The following is a 19,658-nucleotide window of genomic DNA, read 5'->3' as shown; positions in this document are numbered from 1 at the left end:
GAGATTCTGGATTGGTCTACTTAATTTTAACATATCCAGACAGATTCACCTCATATTTAACTGATTCAGGTATGACATCATATTCAAGAGTTTTAGGTCTGATTTATTTCATATTCCAGTGATGCAGTCCAAATTTACTTTATTTTCTAGTGATTCGGATGTAAATCATTGGATATTCAAGACTACAATTCTGAAATCCTTAATTTTATTTACTGGCACCAACCGGAATTTGTTTTATATTAAAAATTCTGTTTTCCAGACGTCCTTGACTCTGTGAACAACTTCGCCGAAGACTCGAGCTTCCCGACCAGTGGATTACAACAAAGATGTAACAGATTTTGTTACTCAGTTAGCGCGTTTTTTCTTACAAAATATGTTATGATTTTGGCTGATTAGTAGTTAAAGTAACAAAAATTATAACACAATTTCCTCTACACTAAACTAAATTGAAACAAAATATGTTATAATTAAAACAAAAATTTAACTCATTATCTTTCAAATTAAACAAAAATAAAGTTAATTTTGTTATTTTCCATAACTTGATAGTAACATTTTTTTTATAAGCAATTAATGTTCTTAAAAAATGTGTAACAAGTTGTGTTATAATTATGTTTTAAATTAAAACAAATTTGAAGCAGCTTTTGCTATTATAACTGATTTTGTTTCAAATATTTTAAAATTTTCTCCATCAATTCAAAGTGCTTCTAACAAAAATGAAACAAAATTTTATATTTGCAACAAATCTGGACACAATTTTGTTGTAATCCGCTGGTTGTGTTTCTATCTCATGTGGAACACAAGAAGGACTTCAAACGTTCATTTTCACTTGCTTACTAGCGCCACCTAGCGGCAGAACTTATCTGTTTGCTTCTGAATATCTTCGACTTTCTAAACAAGTTTGTTGACAACAAGTTGAACTTTATGTCTTATCTGGATAATGAGATAGATACTTATTTCATATGCTTACAAGTGCTATTTTGATGCTATATTGCGCGACACACTGTCTGTCTTCCGAGTATCCTTGACATTCTGAATAACTTTGCCAAAGACTCAATCTTTCTATCTCATGTGGATCACAAGATAGAAATTGCTAAAAATGCTCAATATTACATGTTCACTAGCGTCACCTAGTGGCAAAATTGCGTACCAAACTGTTTGCCCCTCGGATGTCCTTGATCCGCTAAACGACTTTGCTAAAAATAAGTTCTTTGCAAATCATAAGGATCTCGAAATATAGCAAAGTGAACGACAGAGTGTTGCAATACTAATTTTAGTAAGTCCGTATTTATGACGGGTAGTGTATATGAAATAGGAATAAAGATGTATGTCAACACTTCACGAACCGCTCATATTTGGTTTGAAAATTACACGATAAAAATGTGTTATCATAAGCATAAAACGAGCTCACCAGTTGGCAATCCATCCTCGACTACACACAAATATCTTCTCGGACTTGCACAACGTGAACATTCTAAAATTGAATGTTCACGTTGTTTGGGCCATAAATTTCCAAACAAATTTGTTGGTTCCACGACGCAGCGTCTAAAAACAGCGCATTCTACCACAACTGCATTGAATTCAGCGCCATATATCTACATCTTTTCGAACTGTTTCTCATAAACAAATTATTTGTTTGCTTTCCCAAACACGTAATATTATGGAAATGAGCACTTTTTCATACTTTGATAAGACTACGAATTTAAGGGTAAAAATAACATACTCTAATATCAAGTCTAGAGGTATCCAAGAATAATCATAATACATAATCATAGATTTTTAAATCACTACTGTACTTTGGAATGAACCATTGCACTTATCTTTCAATATACAGTGTCGTCTCGGTTTCATCACTTCTAAAATATTTCGAATTCTCCAGTATACCTATTTAATTATTTCCCCATCTTTTTGATGCCAAGGTGTTCTCTGTGGTCTACTACTTCTGCTACATTTGATTACATTCAATTTCTAGATATCAGAAAAAATAAAAAGGGAGAATAATACAACAGAAACGGCACTGAAAATTGAAAAAAATTGAAGTATTGTCTCTACATTGTAGACGACATACATCTCCCTACTTTGTAGAATTTCCAAGGACTCAATTTTAGTTCAATCGAATAAAAAAAATCAGGCGAAGTATTTGGAACGCATGAAAAATATTTTAAATTTCAAATTTTGATATAAATCTTTATGGTTTTGTCCGCATTTTTGCCACTGTGCGTTCGGAAGGAACTTTTGCGCAATATACTCACCTCGGTTCTGTCGTGGATCACGACCGGCTGTGGTTGCGGCGGTTAAACTACCAGAGCTGAAGTCCTGTCCTCCAAAGGCGGTTGGTCCACCAAAGTCTCCTGTTAGCGAGCTAAGTCCAAATGCCGGCAGTGGACTTCCGAAGCGTTGCGCCGCGGCGAGGGCCAAGGAAAGGACGATGGCAAAGCAGACTGCGAACTGTAAAGCAAAGGTGAGGAGAAAGATGGAAGATGACTATTATTAGATTGTCTTTGAATATATATATTTTTTAACTATTTTACGGTCGATCTGTTGAGTGAGATAGCGTATAATACTAGGCCTAACGTTGCATAATCAAAACGCGATTGGAGGTGTTGATTATGCCCGAGGCACCACTGACTGAGTCATAGTGCTATTGTGTTTACGATTACGGCAGGTGAGCTGTGCATTGATGGAAAGAGGAAATGAGGAACGAAAAGCGATGGAAGCAACACTCAGCCTCAAAGTCACGATCAAGGTGAAGGGAAGTACCGCTACGGTTGATTCAATCAGCTGATCAGTTGAAGTTGTGCTGATCAGGAAAATGAAGTTAAACTGCACAGGCGTGTGGTTTTGGGATACAGGCAGATGCTATAAAATTTGACGGATCGTTCGATTGCTTCATAAGCTGATTAGAAACCAGTTTAAGAGGTTTTGCCTGAGCAGAATGCAAAAGCATCAACAGAATGCAAAAGCATTGAAGGGAATTGATATTAGTAGATTTTTTTTGGTTTAAAGTACGTCCTGACGGAAGTGCTAATAATGTATTAATATTAAAATCACTTACGCCTTCATAGAGTTACTTAACTAGTACCCACGTCGCATTTAAAGCACAATAAACAAAAAACAATTGCTTTATTTTTAGAAGACCTTTCAAAACATAAAGACAATCATCAAAATTGGCAACACTGCTATAATAAAATCGATTTTATTTTCCACATATTATTTTCATAATATGTTATTCTGAGATTACCAATTGAAATAATCGGAGAAAAACATTTACAATTTGCTGTAGATCGATAAATATGCGTACATGATTTTGAAAGTATGAGGCTTTTTAGTAAAACGACCAAACAGAGTAAAATTTATACTTAAGACTGTGGTTTAAACTCACGATTTAGCACTCGTTTTTTTTAGTAATCTAAAGTTTCATAATATGTTATTCTGCGATTACCAATTGAAATTTACGGAAAAAAACGTTTACCATTTGCTGTAGATCGATAAATTTGCGTACATGTTTTTTCAAGTATGAGACATTTTAGTAAAACTGCCATAAACAGTGAAATTTATCCTTAAGACTGTGGTTTAAACTCATGATTTAGCTCTCGTTTGTACAAATACAGTTTTTTTTAGTAATCCAAACTAGTTTTGAACACGATTTTTACTTTTCTCGTTTGCTGTGAGTGAAATTATGGTCTATCAACGAATTTGAGCATAAATGGATAAATCACTAATGTTACCTAATGTTAATGAATGGTGTAATATAATACATTGTTTTAAAAGCTACACCTTTAGCAGAATAGTAAAGGATACAAACATACAATTTGTTCACAAAAATGAGGATTTGTGTTTTGCGAAAAATAATGTTAAACTTTGACAATCAGCTTTTCTTAGGAGTTTTAGCTCTTCAGCCAAAAGCATTTTCTAAGATCTTATATTTTCATAGCATTGTAGAATAATAGTTGAACGATGCACAGAAAACCGATTTCGATTTTATCAATAAATAAAAATATATAGCATAAACAAAGTGTCCACTTTATAAAATGAACAGTCCTTACTTGGGGATCAACTGAACGATACATTATCATTTTCACAAGGCCATTATTAGCAAACATCATCAAATCATAATAATTTCCATTGACATTGATATTTTCCCCCAAGATCAAAAGCAATTATTTTCTCCAGAAATGTTTACCCTCAGCAAAAAATAAAAGCTCTGCATACAATAACATTATGTAACAAGCACATCCCAGCATATATCCTCTTGATCATGTAAAACTCACGACTATGATGCAATGCAATCGATTTCAGCTAATTGAAATTAACTTGTACGTCAACCCCTGCCCCCTTCATTCTCTTCAGCCATCTGCAAGATGATTGTCAGCAATTATGAAAATCAGCCTCAACTACATTGGTACCCACCGGACGGTCTTAGACGTGGACCACATGGATTGCACCACGGTTGACTACATGACAGGCAGGACGCTGCTGCCGCTGCTTCTGCTGGAAGGTATGTCTGGTCGTCATGTGTCCAACTTGGATGATTTCTTGCGGATCGTTTGCTTTTATTATGCATTAAAAATTTTGCACGGCTCGAACCGAGACCAAACCGCCGACATACAAAGCCTAGAGCATGAATTGTTATAGTCGCGTTGTCCGTCAACAAGGTATGCAATAAAAGAATGTCATTACCAACTGACAGAGACACGCGTGAATCGAAACTAGGTCGTGACGGATTTCCGCAGGAGCTTGCCGATGATTGGTCAGCTACTACGTACTTACTTACGGAGTGGATCGCTATCATTTTCAGTTTTGCAAAAGATCTCGATAACCCCAAAACCAATCTCAACGATGTACAAGTGACGAACTCCCCCAGCCCAGAGCGACTTGTTTGTGCCTTCTCAGTGTTGCGAAAGAGTACACATTAGGGTGATTCAAATAAGAAGCTCGTTTGAAAATCTCATTTCCTTTAAAAACCCAGTCCCGCTAAATTTTTCAGCCATTTTGAGGAGGTTTTAAACGTGATTCATATGAAAATATATATGAAAACAAACTGAATTTTATATGGAGAAAGTTGCTAAATAAACAAACTCATTCCAATAGAATTTCATTTGAGCTTAATTTGTTGAAGTTTTCTAGACTATATTTTCGAATAGAATCAAAATATACCACATAAATTAATGGACATTTCTTTTTCTTTCTGTCCGCTTGATATCTAGGGTGGTATGAATAAAAAGCGCTTAGCTTTACTAGGGGAAGACGGGGTAAGACCGCCCGCCTAAGAAATTTAATTCATATGTCAATATCAAGAACCAATAAATATTTTTTCGATGCAGCATATCGTTTTTTGATGCCTTAGGCATTTTCAAAAAATATCACAGGTGTTGTATTTGTAAAAAAAATATTTATTTCTTGAAGCTTGAAAAAGTGATGTCTTTTCACGATTATTTTAAGCTACGGGGTACGACCGCCCTCCCACGGCGTAAAAGCGACCACCATGATTTTCGTGCACAATTTTGCGAAAAAATATCGGGAGCCGGATCCTATTCTTGGCACTTTTGATTCACTTCGACAGTGGGGTTTTTGGAAAGCTACAGAGCTCATATTTGGTCACAATATGCGTTGTACTGAGGCGTTTCTAATTGCAAAGTTTCAGACGATTCGACAGAGAAAAACGAACATACGGGTAGCAGTGAGACGTTAACTGATGCTACACAGAAAGAAAAATCCACGTAAAATGCAGCATGAAATTATGCTTATAAAGGAAATGCATGATTTTTCGCATATTTACCTGAATATCTATACTACACATCAAGTACAATTTTATTTCTATCGTGTAAATTTTTGCCATGTATAAAGCATGGGCTCTAAACGGTTTCACAACATTCACGCAAATTTATTAGGAGCTGTAAATTGACACGATTCGTAGGGTAGATTTGCGACAAATGTGGCATTTTTTTTATGTACATGATTCCATAATGATTTTTTTCTGTGTAGTTTTTTGTCTTCGCCATCGCCTGTGTTTGACGAATTTTGGAATTTTAGCTCGTAATGTGTATACCACGAAGAAATATTGAGATCAGCAATCAAATTAGGAATCATAAATTGAAATAGCGCCAATAGCGGTAGAATTTTGAGGATCTCATGCATCCTGAGTGATTCCATAAGGTGAAACATCTTGGAATGCAAAAATAGCCGACATGTGCCCCTACTCACATTTTCAAAGGCACTAAACTGGAGAAACAGTTGGTGAACGTTTCTTATCTTCATATTTTAAGCTTTCTGCTTGTGCACAAATCCAAAATAAAGAGTGCACTGTTGTTGGATTGTTTCTTCTCGAGTTTAGTGCCTTTGAAATTTTAGTGTAATATCAGAAGTTTGATTCGAAACTATTTCATTTTGACAATATGTTAAATTCCGATGATGAATATTGAATTCTAGGTATTCCTGCGATATTTTTGTCATTCTAATAGGATCCCTGAAATTCCTAGAATTAAAAATCAGTTTTCACAACAGAGGTTGGATTGAGGAAAAATATTTTGGGACTTTGGAAGCTCTAGACATCTCTAGTAACTTTTTTTCTGGAATTCTGTTGAAAATTCTTTATGGTACAGTTACAGCTAAGTTTCTTATTTAAATCTTGTATTTCATTCGATTCAAAGAAAACTTGTAATCAATTCGATATGGTGGAAATTCTGAATTCCTGGTAGAAATGTTGAGATTATTATGGGTATTGTAGTGAATCCGGTGGTAATCGTTAAAATACAATAAGCATCCCTCTGAAACATCAGGGCTCCCATCAAAATCATAATAATTCGCACAGATGTCACATAAAATCTCATCTGAAATCAGTAGGTAATTTCTGACATTCGAAAGGTTTATACTAGGATTAAATATTTCCTATGAAATCCTAACAGAACTGAAAATCAATAGAATCTCAAAGATTTTATAGAGAATTCCAAAAATTGAACTCGGAATATCAAAGATTCACACCACAATTTGCAAGAATTCCATCGAAATCTTATAAATTGTCGCAGAAATACCGTCTCATAGATTTCCAACCAAAGTTTTTACCAGATTTTTAATATTTTCACAAGAATCCCAGAATAGCACAAATCCAAAATGTCTATCAAAATCCCAAAATTCCTAAATGGATTCCAGAATTCCAAAGGAAATCGTAGAATCTGGGATGCCGTAATTCTCACGGTAAATTCATAATATTTTTATAAATACCTCAATGAACTTGAAAACAAAAATCGCAACAAGCCGTGCGCGGGGGCGGTTGCGTTTTGAATTATTTGTCACGTTCTAAGATAAGACCTAGGGGGTGCGGACTCGAACATTTCAGTTGTTCAAATTGAACAGAAACTTTTGTACGAGTGCTAACCGTTGTTTGTTTGGTTGTCTCGCAGGAAACCACAGTAAAAGTTCACCCTTAAAATACTTCACACAAATCTCCATCATTTCGGTGTAGGCAATTAACCAAATAAATATACTAAATCAGAAAGTTGCTAGCCGTATGTTAGTTAGAAACATATTTCAGAAAAGTTGAAAAATTCTCATGCATAATTTAGACCAAGTACAACTTTAACAGTTGGCGGTCTTTGTGTTATATAAATTATATAACATTTTTTAGCGTGACGAAATCATGACCATACTTTTCTAGCCATACTCAGATCATTCTTACGAAAATTTAAGATTTACAGCAGCCTGGCAGTTTGTTGATTTCCATTTCGCATCCCCCAGGATAAGACGTGTCAGGTCGAAGTACAAAAATGAAACAAATTGCCTGTCAAAAAAAGATCACTTCTCATTGATCGTTTTGGTAAGGGTCTACATTCATATCGCTGAGTTGGATAGCAACAGGGCACTTTGTTGTTAGAATGACCGTGTTACTAGTTCATAAATTAAAGCTTTTTTCAAATGTTTGGGAATCCTTTTGTTTCAAATATATTTATATTCGATACTAAATTCACAGCATGTACTCCTAGAATGCTAAAATGATTAAAAATATTTAACTCAGAACAATATTCTGGAAATTGGGTCAGTTCGCCGGTTTTGAATACAAACCAAAATTTTAAAATAGCCTACAACCTCTATTGCACTAAATGAATGAAGCGTGTAAGAAACAACCAAATTATGGGCCTTGATTTGATAATTTTTGGTTGGTCACGTTTACTTCGGTTCCGCTACTTTTTTTTTCAGTTAGGCTGGCAAAAATAGATTTGGTGGATGCGATATTCTGTATAAATTTGTTTTTGTAATGTGATAAAAGTGTTATTATATATTGTATAGTGAAAATTATATCCAAATGAAGCTTGTGGAGTTCTGCTAGATTTTGCTAATACAGTGAAACCTCCATGATTCGATGTTCCATGACTTGATATCGACTCATGGAGTCATAAGAAAGACGAAATTTCATAGTTACTTTGATGGTCCCTTCAATCAGCTTTCCAAAGCATTTCTGTTGCATGACTCGATATTTCTATGAGTCGATGATCCCTTCAGATATCAACTCATGGAAGTTTAACTGTAGTTTAGCTGGTGATACGCTACCCGGATTGTTAAAGTCAACTCTCCATAAGCCGATATTGAAGGGACCATCGAGTTAGGAAGGTGTCGAGTTATAGAACACAAAATTAGTGCAACTGAGTTTCAAGGGACCATCAAGGTAGTAATTCTATGGCTCTCTAACTCGATATCGAGATACGGAATATCGAGTAAGGGAGAGTTGACAGTATTTTTTCTGGTTTGTGATGAATATGATATTAATAAGTTAATTAGAAAGCATAACATTTTGGTTGAATTGATGGAGATGTTTAGTGATTTCTGATAGAAGTGTTGAAAAGTGCTCCTTGAAGTGTGAAAACCGCATTCAATAATGACGTTTGTACTGTGCGTAGTTGAATATTTCGAAACAAAATGAATTGTGATGTTTTGGTTTTCAACTTATGTGTGTTTTGACGATAGCAAGCATTATTTATTTATGAAAAATTTAGCAAAAGAACTAACAGCGCCATTGTTTTGGCTTTTTAATAAATCCCTTGAATCCGGAATATTCCCAAAAATATGGAAAAGCTGCTTTTTATTGCCTATCTTTAAATCTTGCCGAAAATCTGACATACGTAACAATTGTCAACGAAAAGCTCTTTCTTCAAATCAAAAATAGAATTACTGACACACAACACGGCTTCTTCAAAGGTTGCTAGACCTCAACAAATTTACTTCAATTTGTTGACTATTCATTGAATGCGATGGGCAATGGAAACCACGTAGAAGCTCTTTATACGGACTTTATCAAGGCATTTGATCGCATAAACATACCAATGCTACTTTTCAAACTATAAAAAATAGAAATCTAGCCAGGACTGCTGAAATGGCTTGAATCGTATTTAACTGACCGCCAACAAATCATAAAATTCAATGGAAACAAATCAAAAACCAATCCAAGTCACTTCGGGTGTCACTCAAGGCGCTCATTTGGGACCTGTTCTTTTTATTATGTACGTAAACGGCATTTCCTTAATTTTCAATAAACTCAAAGTGTTAATTTATGCCGATGACATGAAACTCTACCTGGAAATAACAAATGAAGAAGACATCAATGTATGCCGCAATGAAATAGAAAAATTATATGGTTCAAAAAAGCCTTCTTCTTCTTTCTGGCGTTACGTCCCTACTGGGACAGAGCCTGCTTCTCAGCTTAGAGTTCTTATGGGCACTTCCGCAGTTATTAACTGAGAGCTTACTGTGCCAATGACCATTTTTGCATGCGTATATCGTGTGGCAGGTACGAAGATACTCTATGCCCTGGGAAGTCGAGAAAATTTCCAACCCGAAAAGATCCTCGACCGGTGGGATTCGAATCCACGACCCTCAGCTTGGTCTTGCTGAATAGCTGCGCGTTTACCGCTACGGCTATCTGGGCCCCTGCAAAAAGCCTATTAGAACTGAATGTAAAAAATGCAATCTAATATCATTTAGCAGAGAAAGAACCACAGCACGCATTTCAATTTCATTAGGTTTTCAAAATTTGGAAAAATGTGAAAGAGTAAGGGATTTGGGAGTAATCTCAGACTCTAAACTTTCTTCCGTAGACCACTATAATACAATAATTCACAGGGCTAATAACATGCTAGGGTTCATAAAACGCTTCTGCTACAACTTCCATGACCCATACATAATTAAAACTCTATATATTGCATATGTAAGATCAATCATGGAATACTGCTGCATTGAATGGTCTCTTTTCTCAATCACACACGAAGAAAGATAAAAATCTGTACAAAAACAATGTCTACTGTATGCTCTTCGAAAATTAGGTAGGACATCATTTCCACTCCCACAAAACGCGCTGCATGCTTATTGACATACCAACTTTGAAAAAGCGGCGTGAAATTGCAAGAATTTCATTTGTAAACGTATTGATTCTACAGAAATCTAAATTCAGAAAATCAAATTTCTACATTCTTTCTAGGCAACTACGAAATCGTTGACAAATAATTATCGAACATATTATGTCAAAAACGGGCTTCTAAATCAAATGATGGCCGTTTACAATAAACATGGCGAAACTATTGACTTTACCATGTCTCGACAAAATCTTTAAACATACCTCAAATCCATTCGAAATCGCAACACATAAAATAAAACAACATGAAATTGACATTACTTACACTGCACTTTTTTTCAATACAATAAAAATATGTACATGTAAAATGTACTAGACTACGTCGATTGAAGATAATAAATAAATAAATAAAAACTAACGATATGCCGAACTTCTAGTTGGGTCGCGGGCCCGAGATGAACCTATGCTGGGTATGTGATATCAAAGATACCTTCGGTGATGCGAGGTCAAAAATATGATGAACAAAATTAATGGATCATCATATAAGACACTTTCGCATTGTTTAATTGGGTTGAAAAGTGAAATAATCTCAACACTCTTGAAATCCCCATTGCCAGGAATTATCACTTGCAGCACATTAGCCGTTTACTCGAAAATCAGGAGCAAGTTTGGGTGAACCGATTAGAAAGTGGGTGACAAAATAATGAAGGATGCGCTGTATGCAAATGACAGCCGTATCAGCCCTCTACAGTGGAGCAAAATTTGGCCTTAATGGAATAACTGATATTTCAAGAAACTTATGTCAAAATATTTATCCATTTCAAGTCATACCAGTTTACAAATTGATTATCTTTACCAAACTTTTATCCGGTGGGACAAAAGTTCGCTGATTGTGCACGAAATATTTATATTTTTGTTACAGGAATACTTTGTTCCAGCTCTGAAATGATGTTTGCATAAAAATAATCATTACATTTTGGTTTGGGATTGGCCAAAATTGAACTGATGGTAATACATAAAAAAAATTCTCAAATTTAAGCAAAACATGAACGATTGATGACTTTTTTCGTGTGATCAAGCATATTTTGCTAATCTAAAAGATATGCCATTAGTAATCAAACGTGTGCACACGTTTACTAACAATGCTATGATGGATATCCTCCTTTATCTCACAGTAGTGATAGTTTTTGTCGAGCTGCACCCTCGATTACCAATGACTTTCCGAGCAATATCATAAGTTATACGAGATATGTACTTTGCACAGCCATTCAGCAAGACCAAACTGAGGGTCGTGGTTCGAACTTCGAATTCTCAACCGATGGATCTTTTCGGGTTGGAAGTTTTCTCAACTTCCCAGGGCAAAAAGTATCTTAATGCTTGCCACACGATAAACGAATAAAAAATGTTCGATCAACAAAGAAAGCTTTCAGTTAATAAATTAATTAACTCATTACGCGTGGTGAAGAATTGAAATCCTCACAGACCACGCAGACTCCTTTCATAACCCATATCCACCCATCTCATGTTACTACACACGCGGGCAGCGCGTTATGTGGGGATTTGAATTATAAAACTTGTAAGCAACTCAGTTATTGGGTCACAAAGTGGCTCGGTAGCTTAGTTGGTAAAGCGCTCGTGTAGCATACAAGAGTCCTGGGGTTCAAATCCAAGCCGAGCACGTGGATTTGTTTTCACAATTTCACCCATAATTTGTCCATCTTCACCACGCGTAATGAGTTAATCAATTTAATAACTATGCGGATTGGAATACCGAACAGCTCAATATAAGCGTCAATTTATGAAAATCCCCAAAGGAACACTGAAAATTGAACCAATATAAACAAATATGATCTGGCAATACTGTTGTGATATTTTTATTATATATTATTTGTTTAGTTCTGAATCAGCACAGAATAGCTTAATAAATTGAGCAATAAGTTTTCTTAGAGCAACTTAGATTGCTTGCGATTTTATATGAAAAATTCGGACTTTTTATCTATAAATTCATTTTTTTAAGATTGGCTCAAAACACCTCGGAGAGTTGGGTGAAAAATGATTTTGAGATTGAAAATAAGTATATTTGGCAACACTATATCCAACATTTTTTTTTTTTTCTAAACTCCTTAAACGATTTCCTTAAAAATTTCCGAAGGCCATTTTTCCATGTCTAATAGCTTCAAAGACGTGAATTTAAGAATGTAAGCAAAACTATGGGTTTTTGTCGAATTTGCTATCACAGTGGGGGTTGTCCTCTGGCCTAGGGGCCGAGGGGTGGTCCAATAGGTATGAAAATTGGACTTATTGCATGTTTCATGTTAATGAACATTTAAACAAAATTTGATTGAAATCTGTGATGCTGTTGTGGACACTTGGTGTGGAATGACCCATATCGTAAAAAAATATGGAGAATCAGAGTTTCGAACTTTATTGTATTCTATCTGTATCGCCCTAGTGCACATAAAATGGCATACTATGCAATTGCTCGATCACACACAGCGCTGCTGTGGCGAGCAGCCAATTTATTTTATTTTTATTTATTTATTTATTTATTTATTTATTTATTTCGTCAATCAAATTGTAGACTACATGTTTGCTTAATACTATGTTGTATTATATCTAAGGGAATTAAAATATTGCCTAAGCTTAGTTCGCGACATGGTCAAATCAATTTCTGTGTAATGCTGGTTATAAAGAGACATCATTTGATTTATTGGTCCGAACTTGGCATAATTAGTTCGATGATTGTTTGATGCGAACAAATTCCGATTCCTCAACTGTCTGGCGGGCGTGTAGAAATTCAAACTAGATAAGAGATTGGTGGAATCAATACGATGCGATACTATATCATTGACAAATGAAATCATGGCTAATTCGCGACGCTCCTTTAAAGTTTGGATGTCAATAAGCATGCATCGAGCCTCGTATGATGGCAGTGGAAACGTTGTCCAGCCTAATTTGCGTAAGGCATATAAAAGAAATTGCTTCTGTACTGATTCGATTCTATCCTCATGTGTTTTCATATGTGGGGACCACACAATACTACAATATTCTAAAACTGATCTTACATAAGCAATGTACAAGGTTTTAATCGTATATGGATCCCGAAAATTGAAGCTAAAACGCTTAATAAAGCTTAACATATTGGTTGCTTTATGGACAATAGTATTATAATGGTCAGTAAATGTAAGTTTAGAATCTAATATAACACCTAAATCTCTAATCTTATCGCACCTTTGAACGTCTTGATTTTCTAAAAATACAGTAATCTGTGGTGTATTACGTTTTCTGCTATATGTGATTAGATTACATTTTTTGACGTTTAATTTAAGTAAGCTTTTACTACACCATTTATCAAATAAACTTATTTCATTCAGATAAATGTCGCTCTCTTTTTTGCTATTGATTTCCATAAAAAGTTTCATATCGTCAGCATAAATAAGAATTTTAACATGTTTTATCACATATGAAATATCATTAACAAACAATATGAATAACAATGGGCCTAAATGTGAACCTTGGGGAACTCCTGATGTAACATGAACAGGTTTAGATAGTTTTCCCTCAAATCTTACTATTTGTTGGCGATCTGTTAAATACGATTCAATCCAGTTGAGGAGTTTCATTGCAATTCCCATTTTATTTAGCTTAAAAATCAACATAGGAATATCTAATCTGTCAAATGCTTTACTAAAGTCGGTGTAAAGTGATTCGACGTGGTTACCTCTATCCATTGCATTTAAAGTGTAATTAACAAATTCCAAAAGGTTCGTTGTAGTAGAACGACCTTTAAAGAAACCATGTTGTACATTCGTTATCCTATGTTTTATTTGGCTAAATACTTTTTTATTAATGATTGATTCAAATAGTTTTGGAATGGATGAAATAATAGCAATTCCACGATAATTTCGAATATCAGATTTTTTACCAGACTTGTAAATGGGTATAAGAAATGACCTTTTCCATTCTTTTGGAAATCTGCCCTTTTCAAGTGACATGTTGAACAGCCAAAATAATGGTGCCGTAAATTCATTGGCTAAGTTTTTCAGTAAAGCAGGTGGGATTCCGTCAGGCCCTGATCCTTTGGAGGAATCTAAATTCTTCAGTCCTGTTAAAATGTCTTGTACCTGTATTTGACTAACGCCTACATCGGTTGTAAAATCAGGAAAACTAGAAAAGTGCTCAAAATCACGGTCATTATCCGAGAAGTTTGTATAAGTCTCTTGGAAAAAATCAGCAAAGAGATTACAAATGTCATCTTGATTATCTGCTACTTTATCATCCAATGTCATTTTAGATGGAAAGTTGTTAGACTTCATCTTAGTTTTAACATAATTGAAGAAATTCCTAGGGCAAGATTTTAAATCATTTTCAATTTTTGTGTTGTACTCTTCAAGTGCAGTGGATATGGCCTGATTAAGTTGGTTGACAATATACAAATAATTTTCTAAACTTTCTTGAGTTTTTTGTTGTCTGTAAATTTTATGAGCCTTTTGCTTACGATTTTTCAAATTTTTTATTTGCTTATTAATCCAAACAGGATTTTTTGACCCATTCCTACGACGTCTCCTCAAGAGTGGAACATCCATCTGAATAATTTCCGACAAAATTGAATAAAAACCCGTAACTGCATACTCCAAATCTTCCTGATTTTTCAAAACGGATTGCCAATCTATACTATTCAATTTCTGTTTGATGCCGTTATAATTGGCGTTTTTATAATCAAAGAAATTCTCAAAGTCATAGTAGTCGGAATTATGATAATTATGAACAAAGATTGAGTACTCGATAGCTGTATGAAACGCTTCATTTTTCCATAGTGGAGAAAGAGATTCGTTCACACAGAAATCTTCCATTATGTTTGAGAATAAGAAGTCCAAATAACAGTTTTGTCGGTTTTTCACATGATTGATTTGATTTAAACCTAAAAATGCAGCTCTTTCAAAAATAAGTTGTAATGATTCGTTTTCACCAACAACCGGCAGCAGAACATTCTTTGGGTAAGAACCAGATCGCGATCATCTCTAAATACATTAAAATCATTACCAAAAACTTCTTCACTCTTAATTTTTTCGTTCCAACTAGTTTCAGTACCCAAAACAACCGAGAAGGATGAAGTTACTATTCTTTTATAAATTTCGTTCATTTTTGATGCACTCCTCATGCGATTGAAATTTTGGCAATATACCAAAATTTCGGTAGCTTCTGAAGAAGTTTTTGGAAACACACCCCTTTGCACAGCATTACTTGAAATTCCAGATCCTTCATTAGACACATCGTTATTATTTAAAATATTACCTAGAACAATTTGTTGAATATCACCCACTATTGGATCGTCATGGTCTACGTCTGGAGACTGCGTCAGGTTGAGCGTAAACGGCTGAGAAGTCATCAGGTCCTGGTGAGCATCGGTTTCCGCACAATTATTGTCGTCATAATTTGCTTCCTCTGGAGAGAGCGTCAGTTCTGGCGAAAACACGTGTGTCTACAGGGGCACTCTACGTAGGATGATGGAGTTGAAAAAGTTCCTTGTGGCATGTTTCGTGAAGTTGTGGGGGCGCTTGGTTGGTAGGGATTCATGGTTTCCCTTTTTTCAAATTGTATCGTTGGTTGGTAGTTTAGCGGTGGACGTGAAAACTGATTTTTTGCTGCTGCAAGTAGCTCACGATCGGGTGGAAGGTGGAAAGAGTTTGCATTATTAGCAGTGGCATTCCTGCGATTGCCGAAAACAGTACGGCGGGAGTTCATAGAATTTAAGCGGAGAGGGGTATTGACAGAACTGTTGTTGCAAACGTTGTTTACATTACAACCCAAACTGTTGGTTGTAGCATTGCGTGTCACGTTCCGCTTACGTCGCCTTCTGGCCTTCTCGGCCTGCTTTTGCTGATTCAATCGGTGGAGTTGGCGTTTGTCGTATTCCGCCCAATTCGCTTTCCATACTTTCCTCGTGCCTAAGAGTCGCCAGCCAGAGTTGTCTTCTTTGTTTTTATTTGATTCAGAATTTAAACTGGGCGGTGAACCTGCGGTACCGGAACTCGAACCAGAGTTTACATCAGCAGTTTCAGCCAACTCTTGTAATAGGCTTGGCGGTGACTCATCTTCCGCAAATCGGTCTCTGCCAATGCTAGCATTGTGTTCGTTGCAATGAGCAGCCATCTCAATGGTTAGGCTACTCAAAGACTGAACCTCGGTACAGATCTTTTTTAATTCATCAGTCAGATCTACCGTCAAAGCCTCTACAAAATCTTCAATATGTTGTTTTGAAGATTTCATTGAAATATCTAATAGACCAGTCAAATGGTTTTTTAATGCAATCAAATCGTTGCTGGGCATATCATTCCTATATTCTGAATGCTTTTCGGCCACACGCGATAATACCGATACAGCATTTGACACGCTCGCCGATGTGCTATTATTAATGCACAACACCGATTCCTTCAGTTGATGCTCAATTTGGTCAAATAAATCCCCCATTGCACTAAGTTTTTTAAGATCGGCGGCTACTCGAAGATTGGCGTCAGTTTGTGCTCTAATTGAATCGATTAGCTGCTGCTGTTGATGGAGCACTTTGCGGGTGTCAATTCCGGTTTTCAAATTATGCTGGCAATCGCCGCATAGAGGTACCATATATGATAAAACAAAGTTCTCCTGATGGCGTTGCACACCAATGCATGCCGCGTGGTAATTTTTAAAGCAGAACTCGCACTTCCATAGGAAGCGATCGTCACTGATATTGCATGATTTAACACTGCACTGCATTTTTACCGGTCGCGCGCGATGTTTGTAAACAGCAAAGAAGAAAAAAAAATTAAAATAACTACGGAGCGCTTAAAAATGCGTCTACACCCGACGACTGACTCAACTGAACTGGTATGCATTGACGATCTTTGTTGTCCATCTACCCCACCAGTATTTCCCCTGATCAGAAGCGGTGCTTAAGCATGAAAATCGCCAAAAACGCGTCAATTAACCATGACAAACGAACATTGTTTCGCAGCCGCCTTTCAATGTCGCCATAATTTTTGGCGACTAATAGAATTATATGAGCGATTCTGTTGCACATGCACGGCTGCCCCGGAGGCAATTTTTCGCCTAGTTAGTGTGTAATCCACCCCGAAGAAAGAACCTTCAAAGCAAACTGCATCGAATGTGCAGTGAAGCAAACGATCGCCGCCTGGTCTATACTCTGTACGATGTATGTAAGCATACGAGTGCAGGGTGCTCTAATTTGACATATGGATGCATTAAAGCTACATGGACTGCAATCCCGCGGCTTATGTAGGGACAAGACCGAAGGCATGCTGCTAGAATCGGCTCAAGTTGTAAATAGGGTAGGCGAATTCAAAGGGAACGGCACAAAGGCATACATTCCTAGTAGTGCCATATGTTATTGCTTCAATGCAACGCATCCAATCTCGGAATTAATGACACAATTTAGTATTTCGACGACACTGAACAATAAAATTTCATTCTACGAAAGAACAAATTGAAACATATTAAAATGGTATGTGTTTTCTGGAAAATTATTATTACGCGCAAGAAGATTCAGAAAGGAATTGCTGAGCAATCAGTGCGCATCGTATTCTCTTGATAAGCGTTCGCACATTCTTTCTGCTGACAGAAATTTTCAGTACTTCTTTTTTGTACCTATTGATCCTTGTTTGGACCCGTGCCTTCGATTTTTCGTTGGGCCCGCTAGGCTAGCGGTGGTAATTCTTCTTGGACACCGTCTTAGGAAAAAACCTCTTATCAGGTCGCGTCTTCTTTCGCTTATTCATTAAACATGGTTGCAATACGGAAACAAAAGAATCTAATGATCTAAGACTTTTTTGAGAATTCGTCGTGACATTACGAAATGTTTTACTGTATGTATTTTTTACGATTTTCTGTAGGAATTTAATCAGAAATTTATTCAGGTAATTGCCCAAATGTTCAGATATTACTCCAAAAATTTCTGAAGGAGTTCATTTAATGATTTTTTCTTCAGGAATTTCTCTAAGAATTTTCTAAGGGAAAAAGAATACCTGAAGAATTCCGTCTGCTTTTTTCCCAAGTAGAACCACAGGAAAATAATTTCTTCAAAGATAATTTCAGAAATCATCTGGATTCTCCAAAAAGTATTTGAGAAATTTATCCCTGGGGCATCCTTCAAGATTCCCGGTCAAAACATCTTCAAGAATTCAATCATAAACTTCTCCAGAAATTACTAGGGATGTCCTTGAAAATTGACTTTTATGATTTATATAAGATTTCAACAAGGGATTTCTCAAAAGATACATTCAGCAATTGCTCCAGATTTTCCTTCTAAGATTTCTACAGAAATTCCTCCAGTATTTCTTTGAGAATTTCTCGCGTAAGTCTTGAATTTTTTTTCAGCAATTCGTCCAAAATTTTTTATGCAGGGAAATGTCAAGGATTTTTTTCTGAAATTAAATCCCTGAAACATTTCTAAAGAAAATCCTGATTGAACTTGGATAAGTTTTAAAGTCACCGTTTATAAACAAGGATTTCTAAACAAGGAGCCCTGAACTCTTGAGAAAGTTTTAAGAGATTTCATAGATGATTTGCTAAGCTAAGCGAAATAAAAAATCCTATCTATAGAAATTTGTGTAGAATAATCGAAAGAATTATTAAAAACAATTTCTGTAGTATAAACTGGTGTGAAAAGTTCACTGAACTTTTGAAGATTTCATGGGATATTTTTTAGATTTTTTTTAAGAAATGTTTGTTAAAACTGTATGAGCAATACTTGAATGAAATGCTGAAAAAAATTCCTAGAAAAAATGGTTCCAAGAACCCCTGAAAGATTTTTGAATTTCTTGGAGGAAACGTGTATGAATTCTTTGAGGAATCCATATGAACAGGTATAAGAATTCTTATGTTAAAAAAAACCTTTGAGCTATTTTCTTTAAACACTTTAAAATAAACCTTAGTGGATTTCCTGGGAAGAAATTCTGTAGAAATCTTTGGAAGATTTTCTAGAGTAACAACTAAAGAATTTGGTTAAATATCTTGAGGAAATTCTAGGATAGCTTTGGAAAAAAACAAAGTATTACTAGAGATAGTAGCTTTGGAGTTCTCAAGGATTTCCTGGAGCGAATTCCCATAAGCATCCTTTGAAAATCGCAGGAAGAATTTCTGGGAGATTTGGTTGAGAAATCCCTAGAATAATTTTTGGAAAGCTCCCTGCAGGAGACCCAGAAGTATTCTAAATAAATCATTATGATAATTCCTGAAACTTATTCGGGAAAAAGAGAAGAATCAAAACTAAAAATATAGATTACCTTTATAGACGTATCCTTTTTTAATCAATCTTATTGAACAA

General features: G+C 35.6%; 1 protein-coding gene across 2 annotated transcripts in view; it reads right to left on the bottom strand.

Annotated features, from left to right (window-relative positions):
- LOC110679696 overlaps positions 1–19,658 on the bottom strand; it is an 87,143-nt gene that overhangs the window by 20,302 nt on the left and 47,183 nt on the right. For both annotated transcript variants that reach the window (XM_021855285.1, XM_021855281.1), the window contains exon 2: positions 2,250–2,445. In XM_021855285.1, the coding sequence (XP_021710977.1) occupies positions 2,250–2,445 (196 nt within the window). The remainder of the gene's footprint in view (positions 1–2,249; positions 2,446–19,658) is intronic.

Source organism: Aedes aegypti, chromosome 1, assembly GCF_002204515.2.
Source record: "Aedes aegypti strain LVP_AGWG chromosome 1, AaegL5.0 Primary Assembly, whole genome shotgun sequence".
Classification (NCBI taxonomy): Eukaryota; Metazoa; Arthropoda; class Insecta; order Diptera; family Culicidae; genus Aedes; species Aedes aegypti.
The sequence above is the reverse complement of the archived record's forward strand: the minus strand, read 5'-3'. Positions and strand labels throughout refer to the sequence as shown.